This window comes from Tenrec ecaudatus, chromosome 9, assembly GCF_050624435.1.
Source record: "Tenrec ecaudatus isolate mTenEca1 chromosome 9, mTenEca1.hap1, whole genome shotgun sequence".
NCBI lineage: Eukaryota > Metazoa > Chordata > Mammalia > Afrosoricida > Tenrecidae > Tenrec > Tenrec ecaudatus.
In genome coordinates, this window is record NC_134538.1 from 57,945,238 (window position 1) to 57,967,797 (window position 22,560).

A 22,560-nucleotide genomic window follows, 5' to 3' on the forward strand; every position below is an offset into this window, starting at 1 on the left:
TGAAGGGAAGAAGTGCAGCATCAGGGTTGAGTGAAGTCTTATTAACAATCTGCACTATGCAGACGCCACAAGCCTGGTTGTCCACAGGAGGATGACTTGAAGCGCTTGCTGATGAAGATCGACAGTCGCAGCCTTTACTATGGATTGATTACAACTCGATGTACAGAAGACAAAAATCCTCACAACTGGACCAATTGGTAGCATCATGACAAATGGGGGGGGAAATTGCAATTGTCACAGATTCTGTCTTACTGGGATCCACATTCAAAGCTCAGGAAGCAGCAATTAGGAGACAAACAAGGCATTGCGGATTCACTAACCCCCAAGTAACCACTATACCACTGTGACAGATAAATCAGTAGGCAGGAAAACAAACAGGTTTTCTCCTTGAAAATCCTTTTTGGAAAATCTCATAGACACTGAGCATACCATTCCTCATCAGATCTGTGTTGGTTTCTACACCAAATACGCACAAGACATTCTACTACTAGAGGAGAGGCGATTCAAGCTTCACCAGTATTGGCTGAAAGAGGTTACCCACTTTGTGTGGGCTAGACACGTGACTTCTAAACTTTGCTTGCTTTAATGGATGGATTCGAGTCTTTTGCTCTAGCTAAAGGGGGCATGTCTCAGTACTGATTTTGCCCGTGTGTCCCTCAAAGCATACACATATTCTGGGGACACTGCCAAGGTGAGGACGTTGACTGTGTGCCTAAGATAGGATCAAGAAGAGCAAGTGCCAGCTCTGCCTGGGTTAAGAGCGGATGGGAGGTAAAGGAAGGCGGAGAGAACCCTTCTCCCACCACCCACCACTGGAGGCGCACAGAGCAGCGGGCCTGGCTAAGAAGTCTGCAAGGCCCACGAGGCATCACAATGAAACAATAAAAGGCTCCACGCACGCCATTAGGAAATGCGTGAACGAAACGGTACAAATAACAACAAATAATTTAGACATTATTACCTAATAAACCTAATTCTTCACTAGAGCGTTAAAGTCAACAGCATGAAAGCGAGCCCAGGTTACACTGACTTTTTATATTTCACTAACAGGAATAATTTTAAGGTTCCTCTCCCCACAAAAATGCATAATATTTCAAAAGTTGTTCCAACTGCTTGCATTTTTGTCAGCCAAAACACTTACTGCTTGTTTAAAACACATCATGTTTCTCTCCCCAGCTGTCTAATGTACTTATAGTAATTACCCAACAGCTTATCACTTGCCCCAGAGCCAACACAGACGGCTTCCAGCACCCAGAAGCAGCAGTGAGCCTGGAGCAACAAACACCCTTGTCACCTCCGGGACTGAAAGGAAATGAATGTCTTGCGTCCTTAAAAATATTCATAAATCAGTACCACACAGGCCACATGTACTATGCTCTGCATTGATACAGCATGGGAAAATGGGGCACACTGTGAAATTACTATGCCTGTTTGAAACATTCTTACAGGATTCAGAAATCACTACTGGGCCATAGCACCGTGCTCCGCAGGATCCACCTCTACACAACCATCCACACCTAATCTGAACAGAGGCAGCAAACACAGGTTAATCACCAATTCTGGGATTCACCTACTCCTGCTAGTTGACTCAACAAAACTCCAATCAAAAACAGATGGGCAAAATCAAGTTTTCCTTGAAGCAGACAAAACAAACTTTTAAAACCCAAATCTGATCATGTGAACTGCACCTCTACTCCATCACCTTAAAACACTGAATACCTATTCTGGGGTGAAAGGCAAAATCCTTAACATGGGCCTATAATCAGGGACATATAACCTACTACTGGGACCGTGCAAGACACTAGGAGAACGAGAGAGGCATGATTAATAATTACACCAGAACAACAGGTGCAATCTGGAGATGTGCCAGGGAAACCAGGACAGATGCCAGCCTCCTTATCAGGTCCTGTTCCTCTCCTGAAAAAAGGCACAAACACAGGAGCTGAGATTAGGAACAAAGCTGATCCCATGTGTGAAGGAAGAGCTCGCCATGGAAAATGTAGTCCATTAAAAAAAGTCTTGCAAGTGAGAGAAAGATGTATTTGCCCCCATGGCTTAATGTTCAGCCAAGCAATAGATGGACCTATAAGTTGATCAGTAATATCAGGGAGGTATGCACTCTTTAGCACACTCAACCACGGGGTATTATTTCCCCAGGAGCTAGTTCCAAAGACAGGAAGAAGCAGAGGAGAGGAAAATGGACTTAAAAAACGCAGGGAGGAAGCGGGGTGTGCGCTGTTACACTGTAGGGACTGTAACCAATGTCATGAAACAAATGTGTATGAATTGAATGGAGAACAAAGTTGTTCTGTATACTTTCACCCCAAGCTGTGGTGAAGTGGAATTACTCATTATGGCTCTTAGATTCATGTCTTTGTGATGTCCACCAAATGACATGTGGGACTATGTAAATAAGATGTGTGATACACTGATAGAAGGGATTGGTCAGTTTTGCTACTCCACTAGGTATAGAAGTGACCCATCTCATAAGCTGGGAGAGACTCCCATGACCAACAAAAAGGAAGAGCTACCAGCAAAGGGCAAGTAAGAGCCTTGTCTGAAGTGGGGGAGGCAACAGAGGTCCTCGGCACCCAGCTCATGAGACAGACGAGAACAGCCACACTGAGGCCAGGAAGCAGAGCAGACAAAATGTAGAGACCCTGATGCAGAATGGCAGGCAAGCTTCCTGGCCCATGGCCCATGGCAATGCAGAGGCTTGGCTGGGGACTTGAGAGACATGCCTGCCACCTTGGCTGAGACGAGTCACTATGGACCAAAGAACTACATCTTTAAAACTCTATAACCTGTTAGCTTCCCTACTAGGCCCTGTAATCATGAGCATTGTCTGTGAGTTACGTGTGGCTATTGCAATGAATGATCTAACCCAGCAGAAGCAGAGTCCCATAGAAAGAATGGTTGGTATCAGAATAGGGAGCGGAAAAGGCTGGAGAGTGAAGCATTTCTGACCCCTGCCTTGTGCTAATTAGTCTTGGCTAGTGTGGAGTTGCAGTCTCCTCCTCACTATTGAAACATTTCCTGGTTAGGCTCACCTCCTGGTCTTCTCCCATCTCGGGAATCCCTGCCCTGTGCTGCCAGTTGTCCAGTATGCACAAACGTGCTTTCATTTTGTTGCTACTGTTGACATCTTATTGAAGGAGTCCTTTGAGTGGCCAGAGGAGGTTGTATACGGTGCCGTGCCACTTTCTACAAAGTACAATAAAAAGTTTGTTTTTAATAAGATGTGAGACTGCAGATTAAATTCCTTCCCCGGGATGGATCGCAAGTCAGGACTACAAGGGACAATGTCACTCTCCAGCTGTCTGGGGCACAGGCAACACCACCACCACCAAAAATCCAGAGCTGTGTGTAATCAAGTTAAATCTTTTCCTAGAATTATGGAAGTGTCATGCCTATTATCCGCAAAAAATGAGGGCACAGGTAATATGAAAGGCCCACTTTGTCCTATATCACCCCAAAGACTATTCTAGCAACCAGTGGTTAACAACCAGAGGTCAGCAAGCTGTTCCTTTAAGGAGCTAGACACCACTTCATTCTCATCAAGCAGCAACCATAGACTATTACACAAGCAAACATGCATGCTGTATTGCAATAAAACGTTATTCACCCCAAAAAGCAGGCAGGTCAGTTTGGGCTCACAGGCTTTTACTCAAGTCCTGCTCTAAGTAGAGCAGACTTCCTTGCTTGGGGTTACAAGGATATAAGGCAGACATGGGCCTGAAAAAAGGCAACTTGCGGAAAGGTGGGGCTGAGAAGAATGGAGAGTCAATGGAAAAGGTGCTCGATATGGCTCTGTCTCTGGCCAAATGAGGAGCCTTGTAATTCTCCGCAATTTGTCTAAACAGCCAAGCAATACTGAAACGTGTGCAAATAAATCTCAAGTCATGACGAAGTTAGTCACTCAGTGAATCAATCAATCACCAACTAGTCAATGAAGCCTCAAACACTTACTACTGAGTCGATGAAAGCCCCACAAATGCAAGTTACAGGGGTTTTTCTGCCTTGGTTCGGCAGCTTCCTGGGCTCAGCAAGAAGCTCATGCCGGGACCTCTTCCAGACCTTGTTTGATAGCCGTCTATATATCTGTGTCCTTGCTGGCTACAAAACTTGGATAGGTGTTTATGAACCATTTTAAAGAATGAACTAGCCCAGAAGAGCACTGAAAATCTTCAAGCCTAGCGTAGGTTCTAAAGGAAGAACTCTTCTAATGGGTTGGCCTAGTCTCCATGAGCTAGAACGGGTCTAAATGAATTGAAATGTGGGGACTTGTGTGGGCTCCTGTCCACCAAGCCCAAGTTGGCCAAGATGGTCTGCCCTGGCTCAGGGGCCGGGAGATGAGACATGCCCTAATTCTGGACAGTTAGGGAAAGACAGTGCCCTGTGAGGTAGTCGGCAACAAGGATCATGGAGATGGTGGGATGCTGAAGTATGGAGCCACTTTCAAGTAGGAACTCCATTTATGTACATGGAATTTGGGGTTGCTGATTTCGCCTTTCTAGCATCACAGTAATTGTGCAAAAACACTATCTTCCTATCTTGTCATCACACTGTTCCCACCGCCACCAAGCAGATCCCTAGAGAGATCAGGATTACAAAGACGGTGTCTAAGGTGCTTCGCTTAGTAATAAGCATGTATGGTCTTAATTCAGAAATAAATGAATCATAAAACATTTATAAAATTCTGAAATTTATGAATGGTTTGGGCACTCAACGTAACTTAACCTTAACAACCTACATCAAACATTTTCTTTCTAAAATGTGACTTTACATTTGGTTCAATTGTTTGGGCCTGAAACTTTTTCAATGTCTTACGTTTTGAAGGGCAATAATTGATGCTTTTATTAGTGTTGTGTTCGCTGTCAGCTCTGACATCTAGTGACGAACATGCAGCAGAACACCACGCTGCCTGTGTTCTGTAGCAGCAGCAGCATCAACGGCATGTTTGAGTCCATCATTGGGACGACGGTGCCAATCCACCTCACTGAGGGTCGCCCTCCCCCTGGCTAGCCCTCGACTTTGCGTAACATGGTGTTGACCTCCAGCAATTAATCCCTCCTGATGACGTGTAGAGTCAATACGGGAGAATATCTTCAGCTGTAAGGGATCTTGTTTTTATGGGCAGATTTTTTTGGAAGTCAACCAACCATCAGGGCTTTCTAACTAGTCTATCTTAGTCTGAAAGCACCGTTGAAACCTGTCTACCATGTTGGGGTACTGCTGGTGTTAAAAATACCAGTGGTACAGCTGCCTGTATTGCAGCAAACTACAAATCACCACAAAAGGACAAACTGACAGAAGAGCAGTGGGTTTTAATTACAGCCCTTCTAATAAGTACCGGTACATGATCCCATCTTCACAACCCTTGAGGCTCAATGTGGTTACAAATGAAGTCTTAATTTCATGGGAAAAGGAAAAAATATAGTAATAAAGAAATGGGTAGCAGGGACACAGGGCACTAACGCACCCAAGGGGAGGGTATTGTTTGTGTCTCCCCAGGGAAAGAGGGACCAGACTTCAACCCAGTGCTCCAAGATGTGAATGCAACATGCCGGCATGGAGTAGGGGACCAGTGGAGAGGTCTGGAGGGCCAGCCCCAATCGCAACTACTAAGTGGACACCTGCCCCTCCCCCCAGAAGAATTTATTTCAAAGGACGGCATTGAATATGCAGCTCTGTGAGAGGGATATATCTGATCGGGGCACGCAGGAGAGGAAGGGGGAGGAGGAGAGAGTAGAGCACATCCTGGCGCACCAGGCCTTGAGGACAATGTTCCCAATTAGAGCAGCCAGTCCACACCACATGGCCGGCCCCACTATGAGATATGATGCCCCTCACTGGCCCATAGCCCTACAGAGGACAATACGAGAGACACAGTGAGGGAATTGCACCTGATGTGATCCCACCAAACCGAGGCAAAACACTAAGGGGGTGCAACAGAACAGCAAGGGAATGGAACGGTGAGGTCCCCAGGGAATGCCGACGGTGGACTTTGGGACCAGGGCATGGTGCCCCAATAGACTGGACTGGAAAACACTCCTAAACGCCAACAAACAATCCTTGAACTAATTACAAGCTTTTCTTTCTTGCTGTATTTTGTTTTGTTGTCATTGGTTTGTTGTTGTTGTTTTGTTGTATACTGTTGCTTGGTTTTGCTGTCTTGTTTTTGTGCATGTTACTATCTCTGCAGGTCTATCTAAATAAGATAGGCAGGATGAACAATCGGAGGAGAAAACAACGGGATCGACAGTTTCGGGGGAACATGGGAGAAGCAGAGGTGGGGGGAAAGGTAGTGGTGTTAACAAACTCAGGGACATGGGAACAACAAGTGATCCAAATCGGTGGTGAGGAGGGTGTGGGAGGTCTGGAAGGGCATGATCAAGGGTAATGTAACCAAGAGGAATTGCTGAAACCCTGGTGGGGACTGAGCATGATAGTGGGACAGGAGGAAAGTCAAGGGAGATAGAGGAAAGAACTAGGAGGCAAAGGGCATTTACAGAGGTCTAGATAAAGACATGTACATATGCAAATATATGTATATATGAGGATGGGGAAATAGATCTATGCACATATATTTATAGGTTTAGTATTAAGGCAGCAGATGGACATTGGGCCTCCACTCAAGTACTCCCTCAATGCAAGAATACTTTCCTCTATTAAATTGGCATTCTATGATGCTCACCTTCCCGACACAACTGCTGAAGACAAAGTAGGTGAATAAGCAAAGGTGGTGAAGAAAGCTGATAGTGCCTGGCTATCAAAAGATATAGCGTCTGGGATCTTAAAGGCTTGATGGTAAACAAGCGGCCATCTAGCTCAGAAGCAACAAATCCCACATGGAAGAAGCACACCAGCCTGTGCAATCACGAGGTGTCGAAGGGATCAGGTATCAGGCATCATCAGAACAAAAAAACCTTACCATAGTGAATGAGGTGGGGAGTGCAGAGTGGAGACCCAAAGCCCATTTGTTGGCCACTGGAGATCCCCTTACAGAAGGGCCTCCGGGAGGAGGCGATCTAGATAGGGTGTGATGTAGCAATGATGAAAAATACAACTTTCCTCTAGTTCCTAAATGCTTCCTCCTCCTCCTCCCTTCCCCCCATCATGATCCCAATTCTACCTTGCAAGTCTGGCTAGACCAGAGGATGTACGCTGGTACAGATAGGAACTGGAAACACAGGGAATCCAGGGCAGATGATACCTTCAGGATCAGTGGTGTGAGTGGCGATACTGGGAGGGTAGAGGGAGGGTGGGTTGGAAAAGGGGAACCAATTACAAGGATTTCCATGTGACATCCTCCCTGGGGGGCAGACAACAGAAAAGTAGGTGAAGAGAGACATCAGACAGGTCAAGATACGACAAAATAATAATTTATAAATTATCAAGGGTTCATGAAGGGAAGGAGGGGCGGGGAGGGAGGGGAAAAATGAGGAGCTGATGCCAGGGTCTTAAGTGGAAAGCAAATGTTTTGAGAATGATGAGGGCAATGAATGTACAGACGTGCTTTACCCAATTGATGTATGGATTGTGATGAGAGTTGTATGAGCCCCTAATAAAACGATTAAAAAAGTATTTCAGAAAGATAATATGGTATATACAACAATAAATATTGATAAGGTTGGGGTGTGAGTGACCCCCACAATCAACCCCACCACACCCGCCCAGCAGATTGTGATGTCTAAAACCGTGTTTGCTATTTTACTGCTATGGATTCTAATATCCATTGCAAAGCTACAAAAAAAAAAACAAAAACTCAAGACAAAATTCATGACTAAAGGGTTTATTAAGGGAGTGATCAAGATGTTATGTCTCTGAGAAATGTTCAGGGTTGAGCTGTTTGTCAGGACATGTTACAAAGTTGTTTCAGGTCTGCTAATAAAAGCCCAAAGGGACATGCCACTCTGCTGTGAGCCTCAACCTGAAGGCATTCAGCTCCAGCTCCGTGAGTCAGCAAACGCAGCTCCCTGAGTCAGCAAACGCAGCTCCCTGATCAAAATCAAGTCCCAAGGCACCTCCCACAGTACGCTTCCACCCAAAGGCACTCAGCTCCACTTCCACAGGCCAGCAAGCTCAATTCCCCCAGTGAAGTGTCCCGAGACACCTCGGTCCAAACAAAAGCACTCAGCTCTCTTCTCTCCGTGGGTTGGGAGGGTCGTCCTTCTACTCCACGTCCGACTGCGGCTCCTCTGATGTTACAGCTGTCTTCTGGATGCAGGAGGCTTTGCTGTGCAAGGATTTTGGCTATTCCTGGTCATGAGTTTCCTCCTGCCACTTCTCAGAGGGCTCACTTTATACGCAGCAGGATGGCATTCTCAGGAAGCCTGTTTGGAACTACTCACAGGCGAATCCTATCAGAATCTGCTCCCACCTCTTCACCAAATCCGTGCAGGCAAAGGTCATTCGGTGGCAAAGTCAGGCTGGAAAAGCCCCATCAAGTAATTCACTGCACCTGCACAGACGTGGGAAGGAACGCATTCAAGTCGGGCTCTGCTCTTGGGAGAAGTGACACAGTTCTCTCAGAACTCTCTGGATTTTGGAATTACAAGCAAGAAACTGTACCTTCTTGACACCTCTCTTCCCAAGATGAGAGAAAACGGCATTTCCTTATCCAAGTGCACTGGGTCCCCACGATCATGCCATTTCCTCTCGGTACTGTTCCTTTCGCTGCAGCCCCTCTGACCTCCAAATGCCAAGCACAGTCCTGCCCTTCCACCCCTGCATTCACTACTGCCCTCTCGCAAACCTGCTGCAAGTGTGCAGTGCCGGGGACCACCTCTCCGCGTGCAGAGGATCCAGGCCTGACCTCAGCCCAGGCGCCCACGCTCGCTCTCCCGCGGCCCTGTATTATTGGCTTCAAAATTACACTGCTATTTGAAATTACAGTTTTTATTTGTTGCTTCTGTGGCTCTCTCTCCTCCACCTCGAAAACTCTGTGTGCTGAATTTAAAACTGTGTCCTCAGCACCAAAATAATGTGTGGTGGCTCAACGAATACCCAAGAAATTGCAGACAGTGATTATTTCCTTGCCAAGGTGTGACAGGCACTGTGCTGGCTAATTTCCCTACATTGCTGCTATTCCTCAACAGCCCCAACAACCCTTGTTTTAGCCAACAAGGAAACTAATGCACAGGTGAGTTGGGCCATTTTCTCACAGTTCCGCGGTTGATAGAAAAGAACTACAATAACATCTCATTAAAACAACAGGCCATGCCTTAACAGGCAACGTGCTGTCCCTCTCCTGCCAGCTAATGCTCCAGTCGACTGACATCTATCACTAAAGCAGAGCATAAATAACTACATGGACAACATTTGGGTGCTTCTGTGACTACGTCGTTGCTGTTAGTGGCTAGCAAGTCATTTGCAGCACAAGACAACTCCGCGTTGCTGTACAGAACTGCTCCAAAGAATTTTCAAGGACATGACCTTTCCGAGGTAAACACCAGACCTTTCTTCTGAGGCACCTCTGGGAAAGCTCAAATCACTGCCTCCAACCTTTCAACCCTTAGCTAAGACCCTAATCATTTACACCACACGGGGCCTGTGTATGTGTCTGTGTATGCGCGCACACGCACACACACCTGACAGTATTGCTACAAAGCCAAAGAAACTTTGAGTCAGCAAACATATCAGAATGTGAAGATCTTCAACTAGACGGATTGACAGGGTGGCGGCCACAGTAGGCTCAAACATAAGCACAAGTGTGAGGCCGGCACAGGACTGGGTGGGGTTTCCTGCTGTTGTGCCCGGGGTGGCTGTGAATTGGAACCAGCTAGAAAGGGCCTGACAACAACAATCACTGTTTCTCGACATATGCTCCATCTAAGGTTTCACACACATCTGAAGGCAGTGCGGGTTCCCATCTCCTACAATCCTGCCCAAAGAAATCTGTACACTTAACATTACAACATTTCAAAATCATTGGTTTGGGCTTGAGAAACACTTCAGTGTTCCTTTTAAATGTTCCAGGAGTCTGGGAAATTAAAAAAAGTCTGAAAGGGCAAATCAGGGCTGTGGGGTCAGCTGTCCCAGCGGAAGTCTCTTAGGACAACCCAGCCACCCTCCAAGAATGAGCGGGTGCACTGCATTTCTGTTATGTGAAAAAACTCCCTCCGCAATGTCATTCGCATGTCTCCACACACCTTCATAATAAGTCTCCACGATCAGCCTGTGTCCTTCAATAAAATCTATCCAGACTACCTTTCAGTCACGAGGGCCTTCTGCAGACATGGTCGCAAGCATAGAAAGACTGGGGAGGATGGCGCAGGCCAAGCAGTGTTTGGTCCTGTTGCACACAGGTCCTGTGCATCAGAACGGACCTGGCAGCATCTGAAAACAACATCACCTCTGAGCTGTCTACTCGGTCTTGAACCTAGCTGGCAGAGCAGATTCCCTTAGATTGACTACATTTTTCTTGAAGATACCCAAATAAGACTGACACCAAAAACTCACTGCCATCCAGTTGATGCCGACTCATAGTGAGCCTATGGGACAGGGTAGAGCTGTCCCCCGTGACTTTCTAAAATTGTAACTATTAATGGGAGTAGAAAGCCCCATCATTCTCCTACAGAGTCACTGGTGGTTTCGAAATGCTGACTTTTCAGATCAAAGCCCAATGAGTAACCACTATGCCACCAGGGCTCCTACCTTAATAAGACTAAGACAAGTGTAGTAAAGAACTTGTCTGGAGTCATTCACTGGTGGCAGACACATTTGCAAGGCAGTGAATTATTTAAAATGGTTCATCTAGTCATAGTCTTTGTTACTCACACCAAACAACCTGTATTTTCCTGATGGGTTTGGGTAAGAAAGTGGGGGTGGATAATAACAGAATTATATGATTCAGCCGTTAGTGACAGTTGACAGGGTTATTTGTGATTACCATACTGCTGGGTATAAAAATCAGCCACCTCAAAGGCAGAAGTGGGAGGATCTCACTGCCAGCAAGAGAGAAGAGCCAGTAAAATGTGCACGTTGGGCCCAGAGTTCCCTGAGCCAATAAACTCCTTGATCCAGAAGAAAGCTTTGACAAACAAGATGTGACATAAGAATAGTAACGGCCGAAGCAGGAGTCAGAGTTTGAGACAGAATGGTAGAAAGCTTAGCTCAGAGTAAGGAAATTGGAGTGCTTGTGGAAACAAGGCTGAGTGAAGTTGGATGCCTGTGGGCATTCATTTGGGAGAGCTGGTGGCATAGTGACTATGAGTTGGTCTGCTAACCCCAAGGTCAGCAGTTAGAAACCACCAAATGCTCCGCATGAGAAAGACGGGCTTTCTGTTCCCATAAAGAGTCACAGTCTTGGAAACTGACAGAGACAGTTCTATCTTATCTTATAGGGCCACTTTGAGTTAACACAGATTCAGAAGCAATGAATTAATTTGTTGTAGGGTGTTGGGGGGGGGGCATGCTGGCTGCTGGCCCTCTTAGCTGGAGCTGAGTACATTCAGACTGTGGTTGATGGTGGAGTGGCATGCCCTTACAGCATTTATTGGCAGCCCTAAAAGAGCTTTGTGTTGTCCGAGCAGGACAGAGGCCATGCCGAAGCCTGAGAACCAGAGAGAGGATAGCTTACCGGCATAGCGCAGAAGAAACTGTCCTTATTGGTTTGTTTTTTGAACAAATGTTTTACGAGCATTTCTCATCTGAATTATAATCTGCTAACTCCCCTAATTGTGAGCACAGGCTGTGTAGCTGCTGCAATGAGTTATCACACCCAGCCACAGAAGCAGTGCCGTGGAAGAAATGTTTAGTGTCAGAAAAGGGTTACGGAGGATGAAGGGTGGAGGCAGGTCTGTCCTCTGCCTTGTGGGAATCAGTCATAAGAGCCAGAGGAAGTCAGCCGTGGCCCCCATGCCTGGCCTTCAATGTTTAACACATTTTTACAAAACTCATGTATGCATGCATAAACTTTTAAAAATACTTCCTGTTTGTATGTGTGTGTATTTATGAAAACTCACATATCAGTGACCCTCTGACCAAAAAAAAATAGTAATCAGCTATTAGTGAGCATCCAGAATTAGAAAATTATTTATGCACTGAAGATTTTAAAAAGAAATTTTCTCTATAAAAATTTAGACATTCATCAAATTGCTGTCATAGCAGATTGCTCAAGACTAGAACCTACTGCAGATCATCCTGTGTTCTGAGAAATTCTGGAACTGTCATCTAATTTTCCAGGAACAGATGGCAAACACTGCCAAATCCTGATGCTGGGTTTTGACAAGAGTCAGACAGTGCCTTCAAAAGCCACAGGAAGGCATTCCTGAGCATTTCCTCAATGGATGGCAGGCAGACTACTCGGGCTAGGTCCTGGGTACAATTCCAGCTTTCTGGCTGCAAGGACAGCAGTTTTTGACTATTTGGGGACAGGGATGCAAATACTTCAGAATTCCATAAAGGAAGACACTGCAGTTTGCCTGTGCTTTCACCACTTCTGTACGTCCCAGTGAAAATCAAAGATCGCTAGTGAGGAATGATGGAAAATAAGGGGAGCCTTTGTTCCACTGTCCTCTCTATATGTCATCATTTGTCCTTAAATCCTCCTCTGTCCCCTGCTGAAGATGACGCTATCAAAATAACGCTCACAGGGACTCCCACGTGGGGCTGTTTTCCTTTTAGCATACTCATCCCGTCTCTGGGGATAAATAATATGTTGCTGGAGGCAGCAGGCTGGGGCAAGGGGTGCAATCTGCATTTGGAGAACTTATCAAAGTGAACTAGCCCTTGGAGAATTGGACCCATGACCCACAGACAGAGCATGAAACTTTGATCAACGCGGTGAGGCAATGCCGGCATCTTGCAAAGCAGGAAAACAGTGTGTGGGAGGCAGAGGGCCGCATCGTTCCTGAAGGTGACATTTCCAACAGCTCCACCGGCCACCACTCAACTTCACGGCTCGGCTGCGGTTCCAGTCCTCCTTTCTGGCTTCCCAGCTGTCTGACTCATGGCATACTCCATGATGAGCATTACCTGGATCCTCATCCGCACTCTCTCCAGAGGCTAGCTTCACTCCGACACCAAAACAAGTCAGCCGGCCTTTCTCGATCCCTATAATGCTGCCGGCAAAGTCTTAGCCCGCTGCCTAAAAACCACCTTCACAGACTGAGGGAGAAACACAAGTGCAGGTAAGTACAAACATCTGATCCAGGGCAGACCATATAGAAGGGCTTTTAAAGATGTGGGACTCGTTCAGGGGGAAAGCTGGAGACCAAGAAACCACACAAGTGTTTTAAACAAGAAAGGTGCTGATGAAGATAAAGCAGGATTTGGGCATAAAATGTAAAGACCTCAGGGCCACCCCTTAAAAATATGCCATCTACATGGAAGAGGAAAAGCTCAAAAGAAGTTTGTTTCACAAAATTTCCTAAGAGCCCATTGAGAAGAACCAGAGAAATGGAAGGATCGGAAATAAAGTTGTTTACCCACAAAACCCCCCTTGATAGTACAGTGGGGGAAGTTGGGGGGTCTATGAAGGAAGAGGCCTCTTGTTATAAATAGTGCATTATAAATCCTAACTCCTAGACCTGTGGTTATAATCGCTATGCTAATGGGACTGTATGACAGTAGGATGAGTCTGGAGTGACTTTCTTGTGAGATTATCAAAGAACAAGCAAGCACAGACAGATGAAGGGGAAAGTGCATGCTATATGATTGCCAAAGACCCTCCCCTAGAGCCCACAGAGAAAGCCTTTCCCTAGAGCTGGTGCCTTGAATTGGAATATTAGCCTCCTGTAACACGAGACCTGATGCCACTATGAGGTGTTGACCCACTAACTGCAAGGTCTATGGTTCAAACCCACCAGCAGCTCCAAGGAAGAAACACAAGGCTGTCTGCTCCAATAAAGATGTATAATCTCAAAACGCCATGGAGAAGTCCTGCACTGTCCTGTTGAGTCACTGTGAGCTAGAACTGATTTGACAGCAGTGAAGGTAAACTGAAAAACTTAATTTCTTTAGGCAAAAGCCACTTGTGATAATTCTGTTACAGCAACTCAAAATTCACTTCCATCAAGCCCATTCTGACTCAGGAAAGGACAACACTGTCCCTGTGAGGTTTTCACACTGTAAATCTTTATGGGGGTAGAAAGCGTCATCTTTCCCCATGGAACGGCTGGTGGTTTTGAACTGCTAACTTCAGTCTTAGCAGGCAAACACAAAACCTCCTACACCACCAGGGCTGCATCCATGATCATAACACGGCGTCATTAAGACAGCATCTATCTATAAAAGACTTGTGATAAACAGGTAACTAAGTAAACGTCACCCTTGGCCTCCCTTGCAGCCATGTCTCCAGGTGGGTATCTCACTCTTTGCCATCATTCTAAATTGCCATTTAGACGGTTGGGATGGGAGGTGAAGAACCCAGCACCTGTTCTACTCCTGACGTCTAATCACAAATATCAAATGGAAATTTTTAGAAAGGATACCAGTGTCAGCTGGAAATACCATGACGAGAGAAGCAAGGTCGCCAGACCATGGCAGAAAGCACGTGGCTAAACTCGTCAGCAGTCCTAAGTCCAGTGTCTCCTTAGTGACCTACTAGTAGCCAGACCGTTAGTGGTTGTTAATGGCGTGTTTGCAGCTTTAGAGGTTCACGTTCATGCATACCTGGTAGTACGGATGGTGCAGAAAGGAATCTGGGCAGCCAGCTAAAGCCATGGGTTCCTCCTCCTTGCCTTCTTCAAATTACATGGACTGTAACCGCCGCAACACCTGTAACAGAGGCAGACGGTGAGACAACAATACTCAGAACTTGTTCAAGAGCACATTTATCTAGGTGGGCAAAGCCTGGGCAAGACTTGTGGACTCGGTTAGAAGGGGTGCTCCGGAGATGCCAGCTTGCGTCTGGCGTGTAAAGACCATCACCACCTACTGAACTTCAAGAAATTGTCTGTTTTGTCACAAGAGTCTGTGGAATTGTGGGGCACTGAGATGGGAAGAGGGGCTGATATCAATCCCAGTAGTTCTCAGTGGGTACAAAACTACATAGCGATTCAGTGCCCCCTCCCTGCATGCGACAGCTTTGTAACTGTAATCTTCGAGAGCAACAGTCACAGAAATGGCTTCTGGCATCTACAGAGCACCGCCCAACTCCTACATGAGCGCCGAGATCACTGCCAGTGTTAGCAGCCATCAAGGCGGCCTCTCTTCACGGAGACGCCGTGACCGCTGGAATGAAATGTCCCCTCATCTTGTCCCCTCATGGCCAGGGGCAGGCTGCACCGTGTTCAGTCTCACAGTAACATACAAGCCTCTACTGACAGACAAGTAGCTACACATGAGGTCCATTGACCAACAACTTCCTTCCAATGCCAGGCATCAGGCAAGCCCAGCAGCCCCAACGCCATCAAATGTCTCTGGATTGCAAGCCAGTCTTTATCACCAACTCCCTACCCTTAGAGGAGAGCAGTGCTCCATGCCATTTGCTCTGTGATGCTCTGTCTGCCCTGTAGCTACCCCCGCACCTGCTAACATCTCTGTGCAATCCCATCAGGCTGCATCTGAGTCCACCTCTCGCCCTTACCCAAATGTAGCATGGCTCTCCCAGGACAAAGCTTCTTGTACAGTCCTCTATGGACACTCCTCCCTCCGCTGACCCCTACCTTGCAGGGTCTGGAAGTGGGCTGGGCTGTACTCAGCTTTGCTAGTCCTTGCGCCCTCAGAAGGTAGCTGCTCCTGTCCGCAGCCTTAAAAGCCTACTGCTGCAGCCCACACATCAGACTGGCTGCAGCCCCGCCTCCTCACAGCAGTCATTTCCAGTGCTTTTCGACCCCACTGGGCTCACTGAAGGTGGACTTGCTAGCCTAACCTCTATGCCCGGAATTACTCGTACATATGTTTTACATGGGAAACTTGTTATCTGCTCCCTGAATTTTGAAATGTAATGTTTTATCAGGGGCAGTTCTAGTCTGTTCTATAGGGTTGCTATGAGTCGGATTGATTTGATGGCGTGGGTTCAGTTTCTAAATCATACATCATATATGAGTTAGTTTATTGTGCCAACATGGCTGATAAACACATGTGGGGTTAATCGAAGGGTAGAGGGATAAACGGCTCAGTGAGCCTCGCTTTACTAGTTCTCGGATCTCGTGCTTTCTGATGGTCGGACGAGGGGGCAGCTGCCTTATCCAGTTCACTGCTTCAGCTGGTAAGGCTCATTTCCTACAAGGCATCCCTGAGGAGAAGCCACATGGACCTACCCCGATGCAGCCCTGGTTGCTGGAGCAGCCGTGTGGAGACCCCTGCCAGCACTGAGATGCTTACACATTCACTGATTCAGCTTTCCTCCTGCAGTCGCCGTCATTGTGTGGGTTTTGTGAGATGGAGGAGGACTTTGTGAATTGGTGTCGGACATGTGGGTTAATAGATTAATGTTGGACTTGGGGGCTTGGGCAGTACTGGGCTGGGATATTTTCTTAATGTGCACTTAACCTTTATATAAAACTCTCTCTTACACTTTAGTTTCTGTGGATTTGTTTCTCTAACATACCCAGACTAATACAATATACCAGGCAAAAGAAGATCAATACCCCAAAAAATGCCTATGATTTCATTTATATAGAATTCTAGAAATTACAAACTAACATATAATGGGGAAAACTGATTGGTAGTTTTAGGGATAAGGAATACTGAAAGAAAGGCCTATAAAAAGAAATGACTTTTAAAGGTAATAAAAATGTTCTGTATCTCAAAAAAATGAAACGTTAATGTCTTAAGAGTATTGAAAATTCCATTTACATATGTCAATTTTACATGTACCACCTTGAAAATATCTGGCAAATGAGATGGGTTCCCAGCCAGAATAAAGAGTTTTAATCTGTTCTCTTTTCCCTTGGTGGTGGGGTGGGGTGGGGTGGGGGAGGTAGGCAAACTTCAGTACACTTCAGTAAGTACACTGGATTGGTCTGGTTTAATAAATATATCATTAAGTTGGTCATTCGTTGAACTATTTTTAATAAAATTAACAACTTCCACTAAATTTTTAAAATATAACCATGAGGTATAGCAAAATTACTTAGGATGCCAAAGTTTGGATACATTAAAACATAGAAAGCAGTGGGGTGGCAAAGACTGCATTACGCACACACACAGGCACGCAAGCACGCATACGTGTAATGCCTGAGCGCTTCTCGTCTTGAGTCATCAGCTCTAGTTACACGTGTTCACACATGAATTCAGTTGTCCGTGAGGTTAAATTTAACCACAACACCAGGCTCCCATAAAATGGTCCTGTCGGAAACCTGGGGCAACAGTGAAAAGCGGCCTCCGTCGGTGTGCTTCAAGATGGGACCGTCTCCGCCGTGCCTGGACCAAGCGGTCCTGAGTGGCCTACATAGGAGGGGTGGATGGACTGGGGCAACTCCGGAGCGCTCCGTTTCCAAGAACCGGCTGACGGCGTCTCCCCTCCCCAGGGCGGGAGGGGCTCTGGAGAGCAGCTGAGTTTCTCTCCCACGGTGAACGTGTGCTTGAGGAACGGCACCAGAGGGCTTCTTCTCTCGGGTCGCCCCGGCGGCTGCTCGGGGCTCCGTGGAGGGGGCCGGGTCCCCTTTGTGGAGCGGCAGCCGAGACAACAAACCCAAGGAAGGAGTCCGACTGAGAACAAGGGCCATGTGAAGGTGAAGGTGAAGGTCGCAGGGCGGTTCTGTGGTGCAGTGTGAGGTTAAGGCATCCGCCGCTTGTTAAACCAGTGAAAGCCTATTGGGCACGACAGGGTTTGTCAGCGAGGCGGAGCGGACGCCGGTGTGAATCGGACACACCTGCTCCGTCGGACGTGAGGATGGAGATCCTGGACGTGGAGCATGGAGATGCTGGACGTGAGGATGGTGATGCTGGACGTGGAGGATGGAGATGCTGGACGTGGAGGATGGAGATGCTGGACGTGGAGGATGGAGATGCTGGACGCGTTCCAGCAGCAGACGGGAGACGGCCTCTGAAAGGGAGCCTGCTCCCTCCAGAACTCTCTTCCTACCAAGAATCCAGCCTCGATTAGAAACTCACGATTTGGTTCCACCACCTCCTGACGACTACACTAGAGTTTTCTCTTTCTTTCATTTCCCCTCCCCCACTCCTTTACTGCACATCAAGTAACTGGTGCATGTGCACGCGCACACTGCGTTTTTTTATCTTTGTTTATCTTTGGGGTTTTTATGGTTGGTTGGTTGGTTTTTACTAAATGGCCAATGGTATGTTTTGATCGACACCAAGTGGAGCTGGGATGGGGAGAACGCTGGTTCCGTGAAAGCACCCCTTCGCCATGAGGGACACCCTCATTCAGCTCCTTTCTCTATACTCCAGTAAGCTATTTTGTTCTCGCAGTTTAACAAAAGCAAAAAAGCCAACGACATAAAAAAATTCTTGCATACCTTGTTCGATTGGAGAATCTTAATGTTTTTCATTTATCATTGTAAAACCAAGGGCACTTTCACAACTTTTTTGTCCGTAGCTGTTACCTGTAGGGCAATCTGTCTGTAAGTAGGAACCACTCTCACAGAAAGGAAGCCTGGATAGTTTTCCCTGCAAGTCAAGTGTCCTGTTGTTTAAATAAACTTCTTGGTTGAAAAAAACTTTTTTTTGTTTCTTCTTTTGACAATTTTCTCCATCCTGAAAGTCCCTGAATGCTGTGTTGGCTTTACATGTCCTTTTAATTGTGCCGGCTAAGCCCTTCTTTGTAAGAATACATTATAAATAACACATTGGAGTCTATCCATTTTAATTGAATTTTGAACACGGCTCAGAAGCTAAATGGTCTTCAGTACAAATTGTGCTTTTTCCCATATTCTACTATAGCTCAGGAAACAGTTCAGGCAAAATGAAAGCTTGCTGATTCCAGAGTCAACATTTTCCTGCACATTGCCAATATTTATACTTCCAGATCCTGCAACTGAACTTAAACATGCCTTTGTTCTTTGGAGTTCCTGTTTATCTTCTTCCACTGGAAGGGCACTATGTATTTGATAAATTAAAATGATAAAACTGTCAAAAGCTTGAAAAATGTTGCACCCAATAACAATTTCCCTAAAAAGAGCACTGGGCATTCCTATTGTAAAGTCCTGACACTTTGGCAAACAGATATAAAAACTGTCCTTCTTTCAAACCACAAATACCTGCATATTTTTTTTTCTAACTGCATATTTTTAATGAGGCATTTAAGCTATGGAGGACGAACAACTCGCCATCACGATGATAGTTAATAGGCATGGTCTAACAGCAAAAGATAATGTGATGTCAGCAAGCAGACGACCAAAAGATGTCATCCATGAATTCCGAACATGATGAGCGACTTCTCATCTTGTTGATACTTTCTTTTTTTAGTTGCATTTATGCTCTCTCTAATCTTCACCCTTTCTTTTCTTCCTGTTGGCTTTGATCTTATTTTACTACTCTTCCCATAATTCTTTGAGATATTAAGTTAAGGTATTGACATGGGCTCTTTCTTTTCTGTTTTGTGCATTTATTGACATAAAATGGTCTCTGAGCACCGTTTCTGTTTTATCCCAAAAGTTCATGCTGTACATTTACTAACATGATGAGCATGGCTTATCCAAATTAGTAATGGATTCAGTTGGCTATAAAGATCCATGCATTTGCTTCTAGTATTTTTTATTCTTTGAGAGGATTCACAAAATCTACAAACTACCGATAAATCCAATAGAGATGATGCAAATAACATCATTATGAAATGAAATTGGCAAAATCATAAGAGAACCAATGAAAATAAATAGGATAATAAGAGAATGCAATGAAAAACTGTCCTCCAACAAACTTGAAAATCTACAAGTAATTAAGAAATTCCTAGAAAGGAACTGCTAACTTAACACAAACTGGGGTATAAAACCTCAACAGATTATAAAACAAAAGAAGAAATTGATAAGACCATTAAAAATGAGCCCCCACCTCTCACTCTCTAGACAGATCAACTGGTAAATTCTACTAAACCTTCAGAGACAAGCTGACATCAATTGTACTCAATCTATACGAAAGTCCAGAGAAGTATAAAAACTCCGGAATTCATTTATGAGGCGAGCAACACCGTGGCACCTAAACCACGCACACATCACTAATAAAGAAAACCGTCAACGTTATCTCTCATGAGCACTGATGCAAAATTTCTCAAAACCCTAGCCAACAGAACCCAGTAATACAACAACAAAAAACAACATACACATCATGAGCCAGAGTAAACCCATCCACCTAGTGACGGCTGATCTTTGAAAAGCAGCTGAGAGACTAAGCGGGAAGGATCATCACCGTAACAAATAAGAAGCCAGGCCACGGCCAGCAAGCTGGCGCATGCTCACAGCAGCCCTGCAGGACCGAGTAGGAGGGAGCCCTTGGGTTTCTGTGATTCAGATCTTTCAGGGTGCCATGCCAACAGCCTCATTAAAAAAATCATTTTACTGGGGGCTCCTACAACTCTTATCACAATCCATACACACATCAACTGTGTCAAGCACATTTGTACATTCGTTGCCCTCATCATTCTCTAAACAGTTGCTCTCCACTTAAGCCCACAGCATCAGCTCCTCGTTTTCCCCCTTCCTCCCCACTCTCCCCTCCCTCATGAACCCTTGATAATTTATAAATTGTTATTTTGTCATATCTTAGACTGTCCGACGTCTCCCTTCACCCACTTTTCTGTTGTCCGCCCCCAGGGAGGAGGTTATATGTAGATCCTTGTAATCGGTTCCCCTTTCCTCTCCCCTCCAGGTATCGCCACTCTCACCGCTGATCCTGAAGGGATCATCTGTCCTGGATTCCCTGTGTTTCCAGTTCCTACCTGTACCAGTGTACATCCTCTGGTCTAGCCAGATTTGTGAGGTAGAATTGGGATCGTGTTAGTGCGGGTGGGGAGGAAGCATTTAAGACTAGAGGAACGTTGTATGTTTCACAGTTGCTACACTGCACCTTGACCAAACAGCCTCATTTTCATTCTGCAAATTGACTTAACAGGTTCAAGCCACTGTCCTTGTAGTTAGCAGCTCCATGTATCTAGAGAGTCCACATGAAATCACTAGGTCTGCTCTTTTACAAATGGGCAGACAAAACTAGGTACAGGATACAGATACAAACATACAGCTTACAAATACACAAAAAAAGAATTAAAGTTATATCAACTATCTAGACACGAAACTTTAAACCATAAATATCATCAATAAAAACATGGGAAACATAAGGACCCTAATAAGTTGCATGAACACCATCAAACATAGTGAAAATACACAGAAGCAGAAGACAGCTAGATGACTGACTTCACCCTTAACGAAACCCTGGGGGAAAATGGCAATGTATGACCTATCAAACAAGGGACTCATCTCTAAAATTTACAGAAATTTTCAATAAGAATAAAACAAATAATTCAATGAAAGAATGGGCAGGTGACATGAAGAGAGAGTTCGCTGAAGGTAGCCAAAAAACACATCGAGAGATGCTTGCAGGAAGGGGATTTGGGGAGTGGGAAATGAGGATGGGGGTGGGAGGGAGCATTAGAACTGTGACTGCACCACTCATTTGAAAGCAGACTTAAACATGGGAAGGGGCTGTTCAAAACAACCGAGACAATCATGATTGTCCAACTCTTCCTGACATGAACGACTGAACCACCGAAGTGTATGCTAGGTAAATTATGTGGCAATAAAACTGTTTTAAAAATGCTTGTGATCATTAAGTCATTTGAGAGATGCAATAGAAAACAATTATACAATGAGCCTCGCCCGCCCCAGCATTATTAGAAAGTTCAACCCATCAACCAGCCAGATAATTAGTTCTGGCGACAATGTAAAGAGACAAACCTTCTGCGTGGTTGGTGGTACTGTAAAATGACTCATAAGTGTGGAAAATGATTTCTGCAAAGTTTGCAATAGGAATGCCACGTGACCCAGCAATCCCTCTACTTGGTACATGTGCCAGAGTTGGAGACTATAAGCAATCCTATCTAACACATCCACTCACAATAGCACCAAGATGGATACAGCCTAAAAGCCTATCCGTGAAACCAAACCAAGCTCACTGCCACAAAGTTGACCCAATCAAGAGTAACTCTCTAGGAGAGAACAGCAGTGCTCCTGTGGGTGTCTGAGAATGTAAATCCTTATGAGATTAGAAAGCCTCACTTTCTTCCACAGAGCAGCTGGTGGTTTCAAACTCTTGACCTCACCGTCAAATGCATAAGCAACTATGCCGCCAGGGCTCCATTCTCCAGTGAAAGAATAAACTTTGGTACATATACACAATGGAATCCTCGGCAGCGTTAAAAGAATAACCATGAATCTGCAAAACACCTCATAATCTGGATGAACCGGGAAGATAATATGTTGAGTAAAATTGGTCAATCACAAAAATGCCAAATACTGTATTATATCACTATTATAAAAAATAAGAAAATATTTTTACACTAAAAGCAATGTTCTTTGTTAGTTACCAGAGGAGGGAGTGAAAGAAAGGGAGGAGAGGTCAAAGGGTAGAAGCTAAAGGGTAGACAGTATAGAAGTGTGTGACGGGGAAGGCAATATACAACAAGAGGGAGCTTGGCAAAGGATCAGAGGGACAGGG

General features: G+C 45.5%; 1 protein-coding gene across 2 annotated transcripts in view; it reads right to left on the reverse strand.

Annotated features, from left to right (window-relative positions):
• Positions 1-22,560, reverse strand: part of GRB10 (growth factor receptor bound protein 10) — a 270,181-nt gene that overhangs the window by 175,304 nt on the left and 72,317 nt on the right. The window contains exon 3 of one of the 2 annotated variants that reach the window (XM_075558149.1): positions 14,620-14,724. In XM_075558149.1, coding sequence (XP_075414264.1) covers positions 14,620-14,670 — 51 coding nt within the window. In that variant the 5' untranslated portion in view covers positions 14,671-14,724. Of the gene's footprint in view, positions 1-14,619; positions 14,725-22,560 lie in introns of those variants that run through there. The other variant, XM_075558150.1, reaches the window with a different exon arrangement.